General features: G+C 36.2%; 1 protein-coding gene across 1 annotated transcript; it reads right to left on the bottom strand.

Annotated features, from left to right (window-relative positions):
* Nucleotides 1-566: 566 nt before the first annotated feature.
* LOC127431876 (zinc-binding protein A33-like) lies at nucleotides 567-9,251 on the bottom strand. Its single transcript, XM_051682497.1, has 6 exons — nucleotides 6,799-9,251; nucleotides 5,494-5,561; nucleotides 4,920-5,181; nucleotides 4,518-4,665; nucleotides 3,751-3,777; nucleotides 567-1,138 (listed from the first exon to the last, which is right to left on the bottom strand). Exons 1-6 carry the CDS (start codon nucleotides 7,396-7,398, stop codon nucleotides 567-569), a joined length of 1,677 nt encoding a protein of 558 aa, XP_051538457.1. The 5' UTR covers nucleotides 7,399-9,251.
* Nucleotides 9,252-10,913: the final 1,662 nt, after the last annotated feature.

The following is a 10,913-nucleotide window of genomic DNA, read 5'->3' as shown; positions in this document are numbered from 1 at the left end:
AATAGAAAACACCTTGTTTCATATAACTGTATCGAAATATAGGAATAAACAGCAGCAATTAACTAAATATTTCCCTTCGATAAATAAATAGGCAAAGTCCCTTTAAGGCTGTGTGGTGCTCAGGTAAATCATTTATGTGAACTAGTTCATGTACATGAACCGTCCAGAAGAACCAACTCGCTAAAATGAACCAGTGTTCCCAACGCTAAATATAAGGGAATCATTTATTTTAACCAGTTCATTACTTGAACTGTCTGAAAGAACCGATTCAATTAAATGATTCAGTTTTCCCAGTGCTACATGAGTAGAGAGAGAGAGAGAGAGAGAGAGGACGGTTCAGGTAAGTGTGTTTTATTACTCCCTCGGCTCCATTGCTGCATTCACAATACATTTTGTGATGCTACAGCGCTACTCGTTGAAAAATGTAGCTCATTACTGGAAATACTTCACTATAGTGAAAATAGCTCAGCTACTGACACACTACTGAAAAGTGTAGTTAAGTGTAGCGTTGCTACTTTTAGTTAACTACTCCCCAACACTGCTGTTTTATCATTCCTTTGCCTTCTTCATATTGTGACAGTATCATTAGTTGCCCCATTGGCTAGATAAACAGGTTGTATAACCAATGGGGCTTTGTTATTTCCTGCATCATTCATGTCTGGGTTGAGGTAGGCCAGTAAGTTCTCTTTAAAGCTGTGTCCAGTGAAGGAACAGATATAAGCACAAGCACTGGGATCATAAAACGACACCCATCCTTCTTCATAATCCACATATATCCCTATTCTCTGTGGCTGTGTTTGCAGTGGCAGAAAAACTGACTGGTCACAGGCCCTGTACTCACTGCCTCCTCTCAGACACACCACCCAGTACCCGTCCTCTGGGCTCAGAGTCACCAAACCCTTACGGTTCACTGACTGTTTGGCCACACCCAGATCCCATGCTGTTTTACTGGCCACGCCCACTTCCCAATAGCTCCTTTCTCTTGAGACAGGCTCTCTAGACAGGACGCAGGGTGCCGTGTCGAAACGTTGAATGTTGTTTGGGATGTTACGCTCCACGTTGCCATCGCTCACACACTTCCTGTCTGCAGACACCACCAGCCAGGGGTTTGCCGTGTCAGGGTCAAGGGTCATATCCACTGTAAGAAAGCATATAAAGTCCATCAAGTCCAAGATAATTGTGAGAGAATGCAAAGCTATTGCAAGGGAACGCAAAACTATTTCATAAAACAAATTCCTTCCCTGTCCTATTAGTGTACCACTGTTCTGTTAGCTGCCCTTTTTTCTTTTCCTTGTTTGTTTTTCAGCTGGGACTTGAAAGATTCAAGTAAAGATTCAAGATTGTTCAAAGTAAATATTGAAGATCAATCAAAAATTTAAATGAAGATTTCACTGGTTCTAGAGATAAGGGACAACAGATTTTTTATTTTTTTATAATAAATGTATTTGAAATGGATATATTTGTAGACTAAGTTCTCAGCTAACGAACCATGTTGGGGAACAGGTTTTTATAACAATGCTTGTTTTTCTGAAAATTGACATTTATTCACATTTGTACACTGGATCCATTTAGTTTTTTTCCTCAGTTGAAGCTGTCTCTATTATTCCACAAGCCTAACCCTAACAGAAATGATCACAATGGGGTGAAGGTGTTGACATGTTGAAGCTGTGACCTTATTTAAAGACTTAAATATTGTTTGTTTGAAATGTATAAAAATATATAGTAAAATATCCAGACCATGTGTCTTACCGTTGCATCTACCATCAGCAGGAAGTGGGAAAGGGATAGTTAAAGTTATAGCTGACCATGGCATTGTCTGATTTATTCAGGATTATAAAAATCCTTAGATCCCTACCTTTCATTTGAAATTTATATTTACGAATTTGTTTGCAGTTTTAAACACTTTGTTTGGCAGTTTAATATTGTGACCTCCAGAGGCGAACCTAGAGGATGTGGGGGCGCCTGGTAAAATAATGCATGGGGCCTTACTGACAGATTTTTAAGTTGCTATTATGCCTTCATGTACATAGTATATATGATCAAATACAGATACAGTATATGATTTTCAATCTTTTACAAACCTATTTATCAAAATTAAAATATGCCTCTAATTTTGATCAACTAAAGGATAGCCATTACATTATATTATATTATATAATATGATATTAGGCTAAGTTATATTTCGCAATAGTAAAATATTTCTTACCTAAATTATTTACTTTCACACTTTATTTTAAGGCTCTCCCATTAAACTCACGAGCCCTTGTTTCTCATTAAGGAAGAGATTGTGTTGAAAATATATTTCTTCATTCTTTCGTCTTCATGAAAATAGAGTGAGCAGGTTTCTCCTCTGTGTCACTGTGTGTCATCAATGCTGCGTGTATGAACCCGCGACGACCAAATTACACTATAATTACAACAACATTTGCGATTACATGATCGTTCAATTAAAGTGAAACCGGAGTGCTTTTCGTTCACTATCAAAATCCACATTTATATTTTCACGGGAGTTTGGTGCGAACCTCCGCAGACATTGGTGTATCAGAGCGGATAAGAAGCGTTTAATCTTCACACGCTCGTCTTGTAGTGTTCACATGCAATAACATTGGAAAATGAGACATACAAACGAGTCGTTTATGGTATATGGCTTAAAATTACCGTATTTGGACAGTAAAATTAGACCAAATAACTGCAATCAGATGATTATTTAATAATCGTGACAGACCTGTTATCATTAAAAATTTTTTAGTACATATTGAAATGAACATTAACCAATGTTAATAAATGCTGTAAAAGTATATTGTCATTGTTAGTTAATGTTAACTAAATTAGTATTTCGCAGAAGGCAGCGCAAGACACAGTACAGGAACTTGCTAAGCATAGGTGGCGGTGTTGTGCCCATCATTCCCGGTACCACCTGTTGTGTTTCAGCCCACGTTGAAAACTGCTTTACACTCCTCAAAAAGCTAACCCCGTCCCTAGCTTACAAATGTCTTGCAAATAATGAAGTGAAATAAAACTGAAATTGGACAAGAAGTCGTGAGTTTGTCTTTAACCATCCTTAATTAATTCATCATTATCTCCATCACTTACCACTGTCCTGTTTCCTCTTTTCCTCATCTTCTTGTTTTTTCTTGCACTTCTGGCTGTGAGACAGATATGTCCTCTTCATTTTCAGGATTTTTGTAATGCATGTTTGTCAGGATAGCATGAGAGCGCCGGCGTAACTTACCTGTAAATTTTGAGTCACGCAAATTCAAACGAGATGGGGCCCTGCAGTTGCTGAGCTGTTGCTGCGCATTATTATGAGATGATAATTCCTGGTGATTTACGTGATCAGCCCTCAGGGGCCCCCTCAAAATGCGGGGCCCCAGGAAATTGCTTGCCTTGCTGTCCTTTAGGTTACTAAGTTACATGTGCTTCCAAGTATAAAGCATGCTTTGAAAAAAATTATCTAATACAATTTCTATAAAAATATAAATAATAAATGCCCTGAGTATACACATTGTCTTTAGATTTAACTTTTACAATATTTTTATTATTATTAATTTCTTGATTTTTAACATAAAGAGGACTTTTGTATGTAGGACATGTTTTGTCCCTTTTCTCAAGAATCAGTGATTTACAGATTTTCACATAAGAACAACAAAATTAAAATGTGTTGAATTAAATGTTCAATAAATACAGTATATTTTATAGTCAGAGTCTATGGAAAGACTACACATTTCACAGAATTGTAGGTAACAAAACCTGCATATTGGGATACTGCATCAAGTTCTGTGAGAAAAGAAAGAAAAGTTGTCTTTGTAATCAGAATATGAACATTTAAGTTTTATTAATATCAAGAATTAATTAATATCAAGCATCATTAAACAAAAGCATTATTTTAATAATAACGTGAAGAATTAATTTAATTGAATTGTCATTCTCATAGAATCACGTTACTATACCTACATTTGTCCTAAATTATTTTTATGTGGCTTGTTGTACGTATCGTGGCAGCTTCCTGGTGAAATGAACACTAGAAGTGCTAGAGAAACAATTACTTTTATTCACTTTCACACAAATCCAGAATAAAACAGCAGATTACCAATTCATAAACACTTTTCACCCTGTTCCTCACACCTTATTCATTGCTTGTTCATTTTGTTATCAAATTGTGCAGTAGCTCAACTGATAGAGCGTTGTAAAGGACCGGGGTATGAGTCCTGAAGAGTATGCGAGTCAACATATGAGCTGTAAGTGTCATAGAAGCACCACAAAATGACGTAGTTGCGTTTTTCGTCTCACATTTGCTTTTATGAAACTTTATGTTAGCATTAGGTTTAAGGTTTAGGGTAGGGAGGTAGGTTTTGTTGATATAAAAATTGTTAAAATTAAAAAAAAAAAAAAAAATCGCTTTTAGCGCCACACAGTGGACATTTCACATCGGAACTGCCACAATACGTGTAAGGAACCAAGTACTATCATTTTGAAAAAAAATTTCATATAAAAAAAGATGACAAAGCAGCAGTAACCTCTCTGTGTGGCAGTGTATATTTGAGTCCTCAGTAGTTGTTCTGTAGCCATCAATGTTTCTCTCAGTAACTCCAGACCCTGAGCAGTATGCACACTGACCTGAGACCAGCTCTTACACTGAGGCACCACATATGAGTTAGGGTAGACCTGGCGAGAGTCATATACAAATTGTAGGCTACAATAATAGTTATTAACATTGAGTAACAGCCTTCAGTATTTCAATCTATTTCACTAAACATGTAAACAGAATATCTTCTTAATTTATTTGAATCATGAAATATGCATAGTGAAATCGATACAGTACATTTATCTTTGTTGTGATTGCATGCTAACAAGAATAAAAGTATAAGCAACCTGCACATAATGAGCTTGAAAAAAATGTTTAAGCACAGGAGAGTCACCTGTATGAGGTTGAAGTGATCTTCAGAGTGTGAAAGCTTTTCCAGCTCCAAGTTTTTAGCATTTAGTTTCATGATCTCCACCTCCAGTTCTTTAATGAGTGTCTCCACGTGTCTCTCTGCAGTTTTCTGCTTGTGTTTCATGTTTCTGAGCCGTTCAGACTGGCTCCTCTCTATAAACTGCTGCAGTGCAGTGAAGACCTCCACACTGTGTGCCATCTCTCTGTCAGAGTTCTCCTTACACACAGATAACACATGATGGTGAAAGTTATGAAGAACTGCATTTCTCTACAAACACTAAACTGTAGGTGGCATTTTGGACCATTTTAACATCATATTTCACCTTCAATAGACATACTTTGGGCTGTGCAAAAAGGTGACTGAAATATTTCTAAATTAATTTATAATAGATACTAGTAATTGAACCATATTTCCTCTGCAGTTGTGAATAGCTTCATGTGTAAGTTGCTTTGGATCAGTAAGTATCTGCTCAATAATAATAATAATAATAATAATAAGTAAATGTAAAATACAGTTTGCAGGCTCTTACTTTGCTTAGTTTTATACAGCGTTTGGCTCCTCAACTTTATTCCATCTCTCCTTAATCATCCGCTTCAAATCAGACTGTGTCTTCAATAACTGAGTCTATGAAACAAACAGAGGAAAAATGAGGAGGAGAGAGAAAAGGTAAAAAGGGCAGTTAACAGAACAAAGAGGACAGTGAAGGAATGTATTTTCTGAAATAGTTTTGCATCTCTCACAATTATACATTTTTTTGTTCCCTCACAATATTTTTTATCTATCCCTTACAAAAAAGTAACCAAGGTTTTACTACAGAAACCAAAGCTGAACTATAATATTTGCAGTAAAACCATAGTAACCACAAAATTTACCATAGTTTCACTACAGTAACCATATTTTAAACATGATATTTAAAAAATCATGGTTAACCCTTATGAAAATTAAATATGGTTTTACTACGGTAACCATAGATTAACCATGGTATTTTCAATAAAACTACAGTAATCATAAATTTCACCATAGTTTTACTGTAATAATCATATTTTAACCATGATATTCATAGTGAAATACAGGAAAATGAAAACTACGGTACTGAAATTAATATTTTGTTGTTAGTATGATTTTACTACAAAAAACATAGTTCAGCTATGGTTCCTGTAGTAAAACCATGGTTAATCGTTATGAAAATAAACACTATTTTACTAAAGTAACCATAGTTAATCATGGTATTTGCAGTAAAACTGTAGTAACCACAAGATTAACCATGGTTACTACAGACATGGTTAGTACAATATTATTAATGTAAAACCATAGTTCATTTATTGGAACCTGAATTAATTGTGAGGAAATGCAAAACTTTTTTTGTAAGGTTATGCAAAACTAATTAAGAAAATAAAGTCCCTCCCTTTCCTCTACAGGGCTCTGTATATTGACATTTGTTTATGCTGTTTTTAAAATAGTTTTTCTATGTAAACATATGCTAGATAGACATCTTTGAACATTGTGCCTGGATGTGGTTGCTTCAACAGTTGCGTTTTATGACACTATCGGTGAGGTTTAATGTTTAGGGTAGGGAGGTGGTTTTCTTCATTTAAAACTCAATAGAGCATTAAACTTAAAAATCTGTTTGGGAGAACATTTAACTTACCTTTAATGCCACACAGTGGACATTTCACCTCAGAGTGCCGCAATACGTGTAATGAACAACATAATACCATTTAGCAAAAATATTGCCACATTCAGCTGTAAATTTTGGTCTGTTCCTAACACAAATCTGTGTTCATTTTTGTGTGTACCTGCATATTTTGAAATTCATGCTTTAATTAACAGTTTTGACATTTCATAACAGCTTTGGGCAAACCTTTCTCTCTGCCCATTCTCTCTCCACAGGTATAGTGTGGTGTGTGTGGTGTTCTGCATTCGTGCACAGCACACACACACATGTTTGTTCGTATCTGCAGTAAAGCTCCAACGGTCTTTCATGTTTACTGCAAATTCTCTCGTCCATTCTGTGCTGTGGCTGCACCAGTGCATGTGTGGAGAACCTGGGGGTGTGCAAATTCACATGTTCCTCACAGTACGATGCTACACACGCCAGGCATGATTTTACTGCAGGTGAGGCTTTCTTTAATGGACACATATCACATAAAATGTTGCCCGAGGTCACCGGGCGATGCTCCGATACCCTCTGACCCCTCTGCCTGCGGATCTGCTCTGTCATCTCACAGGCAAAATTATTTTCACACAGCTCCGGAGATTCCTGGAAAACTGTTGAGCATTTTGGGCAGTGCGAGGAGCCAGATGCTGTCCACTGAGCAAGAATACATGACAGACAAAACGTATGACCACACGGGAGGGAAACAGGATGGGTGAACACATCCAGACACACTGAACACTGGAACAACTCAGACAGGAGGGGAGTGGAGGATGACATCACTGAGGAAAAACACAGTGACATCATGAATTAATAGATGACATCATGGCAACCAGGACTAATAAAAGAAAAGAGAAATGCATACATGCATGAGGTGGAAAATGTTAAATAAAACTGCCGATATAACACCTAACAGTAATTCTTCACATTAACGTCCTGTTTGTTAGAGGTTTATACAGGGATTCAATAATGACTTTGAGTCATTTACAAATGCATTATAAATCACTGACATGCGGTTACAGCAACATAATTAAAAAGAGTCTTGCGAAATAGTGAGCATTTTAACTTGCATTAATAAATACATTTAGATTAATCAAATACATAAAATGGCATAATTAATGATTTATGTCACAATGCAGCAAAAAACACTATTATAGTGAGATGAAAAAGAGGGATTGTCTTTTTTTTTTTTTTTTTTAAATGCATCACTGTAATGTCTTGACTCACTTGTGTTGTCACATTCCTTGTCAAATTGATGTCAAAAGAATGGTGCTTCTTACCTAGTCCTAGTTACCTAAAGTCCTCTTCAAAAAACACGTTAAAGCTCTTCATGCTCATTTACAGCATATATCATAAAATATGCCTGATGACCATTAAACCGTTCTGGAGTTATTATACATAGGTTTCTAATGTTGACAACTCCTTAATAAATGCTTCATAGCTGTCCATGTACATCCATGGTACATTTTCATAAGTTACTAATGTTGAATAAGTGTTATTAAGCATCTATATTGTGAGGTAAAATGGCTTACTATTTGGAGTTGAAATGAAACTCTTCATTTTTATTCATGTTGTTATAACTGCGTATCAAAGCAATTTATAATGCATTTGTAAATGGCTTATTAGTCATCAATGAACCTCTTTATAAACCCTAAACAAACCCTAAAAAAAAAGTGTTATCCTCCTAATTAGCAAGGACTACACCTAATAGCATTGGTTCAGAATTCAGTTTCTGAGCCTTAATCAAACAAACAAACAAACAAAAAAACAATAATTTAATTTTAACAAGATCTTTCACAATTTCAGTCTAAACAGTTTGAGCTGCATATTTCAATGTTTAGACTAACATTATTACTGACCTCCAGAAAGAACATAACATTCTAAAAGAAATTACCCCTAAATTACCCTTTTAAAAGGGGTATTTTTGTATATTTTTTGTTTACTCATTTTCCAGTTGCATACAAAAAAAAAAACAAAAACAAAGTACACATACAAAGAATTGTCTGCATGAATACACAAAACAAACCGCATAAAAAGCCTTTGAGTCTGGTTCATGATTTGGGTGTGTGTGTGCTGTCTTTTTTCATTGTTTATATCATAATGTACTTATAATGGAAAAAGTATTTTAAAATGTCTAAAGTTTCCAGTTGCTGTCATTATTGTGTCATGTTCACAGTTTGGTCTTGTTGCCTTATCACTAAACATTCACCTAGAGTTCAAAGTCTAGTAGTCAGGTGTGCTATTCTCAGCTTGTGTAGTGAACCAAGAAAGTACAAAAGTACTGCAGAGGAAGTCCCCACACACACAATATTTATAACATGATCAATGGAAACATGTAAATTCTTCACACTGATTCTTGGTGAAAATACTTTCTGTGCTCTCACACGTAATCCATTTTGATCTACCCTTCTCAGTAGCTTCAATGGAAACCACAGGTTAAGAGACAAAACAGCGCTGAAATGGGGAGGGGCTGAATCAGGTCTATGCATTCAATTTTCAGAGAGTGTAGTCCATTCAATGAGCAAAATGATGCAAGCAGAGGTCAGTGTGTAGCTCTCTGGTTTACTGATGGTCAACTCTTTTACTGATGATACACAAATCCTTTATTATTCACAGATCACTGTTTTCAAATCACTGTTCGTGTATCTCCGTAAGAGCTGTATGACACACACACACACACACACACACACACACACAAAAACATACAATAAAGAATTCAATAAAGCACAATAAGTACAAATTAATGTATGTATATATATATATATATATATATATATATATATATATATATATATATATATATATATACAGGTGCATCTCAATAAATTAGAATGTCGTGGAAAAGTTCATTTATTTCAGTAATTCAACTCAAATTGTGAAACTCGTGTATTAAATAAATTCAATGCACACAGACTGAAGTAGTTTAAGTCTTTGGTTCTTTTAACTGTGATGATTTTGGCTCACATTTAACAAAAACCCACCAATTCACTATCTCAAAAAATTAGAATACATCATAAGACCAATAAAAAAAACATTTTTAGTGAATTGTTGGCCTTCTGGAAAGTATGTTCATTTACTGTATATGTACTCAATACTTGGTAGGGGCTACTTTTTTCTTTAATTACTGCCTCAATTCGGCGTGGCATGGAGGTGATCAGTTTGTGGCACTGCTGAGGTGGTATGAAAGCCCAGGTTTCTTTGACAGTGGCCTTCAGCTCATCTGCATTTTTTGGTCTCTTGTTTCTCATTTTCCTCTTGACAATACCCCATAGATTCTCTATGGGGTTCAGGTCTGGTGAGTTTGCTGGCCAGTCAAGCACACCAACACCATGGTCATTTAACCAACTTTTGGTGCTTTTGGCAGTGTGGGCAGGTGCCAAATCCTGCTGGAAAATGAAATCAGCATCTTTAAAAAGCTGGTCAGCAGAAGGAAGCATGAAGTGCTCCAAAATTTCTTGGTAAAAGGGTGCAGTGACTTTGGTTTTCAAAAAACACAATGGACCAACACCAGCAGATGACATTGCACCCCAAATCATCACAGACTGTGGAAAATTAACACTGGACTTCAAGCAACTTGGGCTATGAGCTTCTCCACCCTTCCTCCAGACTCTAGGACCTTGGTTTCCAAATGAAATACAAAACTTGCTCTCATCTGAAAAGAGGACTTTGGACCACTGGGCAACAGTCCAGTTCTTCTTCTCCTTAGCCCAGGTAAGACGCCTCTGACGTTGTCTGTGGTTCAGGAGTGGCTTAACAAGAGGAATACGACAACTGTAGCCAAATTCCTTGACATGCCTTGACCCCAGCCACAGTCCATTCCTTGTGAAGTTCACCCAAATTCTTGAATCGATTTTGCTTGACAATCCTCATAAGGCTGCGGTTCTCTTGGTTGGTTGTGCATCTTTTTCTTCAACACTTTTTCCTTCCACTCAACTTTGTTAACATGCTTGGATACAGCACTCTGTGAACAGCCAGCTTCTTTGGCAATGAATGTTTGTGGCTTACCCTCCTTGTGAAGGGTGTCAATGATTGTCTTCTGGACAACTGTCAGATCAGCAGTCTTCCCCATGATTGTGTAGCCTAGTGAACCAAACTGAGAGACCATTTTGAAGGCTCAGGAAACCTTTGCAGTTGTTTTGAGTTGATTAGCTGATTGGCATGTCAAAATATTCTAATTTTTTGAGATAGTTATTGGTGGGTTTTTGTTAAATGTGAGCCAAAATCATCACAATTAAAAGAACCAAAGACTTAAACTACTTCAGTCTGTGTGCATTGAATTTATTTAATACACGAGTTTCACAATTTGAGTTGAACTACTGAAA

This window comes from Myxocyprinus asiaticus, chromosome 41, assembly GCF_019703515.2.
Source record: "Myxocyprinus asiaticus isolate MX2 ecotype Aquarium Trade chromosome 41, UBuf_Myxa_2, whole genome shotgun sequence".
Classification (NCBI taxonomy): domain Eukaryota; kingdom Metazoa; phylum Chordata; class Actinopteri; order Cypriniformes; family Catostomidae; genus Myxocyprinus; species Myxocyprinus asiaticus.
The sequence above is the reverse complement of the archived record's forward strand: the minus strand, read 5'-3'. Positions and strand labels throughout refer to the sequence as shown.

Bases quoted from the DNA above. Each gene is read 5' to 3' on its own strand.
- LOC127431876 (XM_051682497.1), bottom strand. From the start codon at position 7,398: ATGATGTCACTGTGTTTTTCCTCAGTGATGTCATCCTCCACTCCCCTC. The intron at 5,182-5,493 runs GCCAAACGCTGT...TCTTCATAACTT, and splicing joins AGATGGAATAAAGTTGAGGA to TCACCATCATGTGTTATCTG. The intron at 4,666-4,919 runs GTGACTCTCCTG...GACTCTCGCCAG, and splicing joins ATCACTTCAACCTCATACAG to GTCTACCCTAACTCATATGT.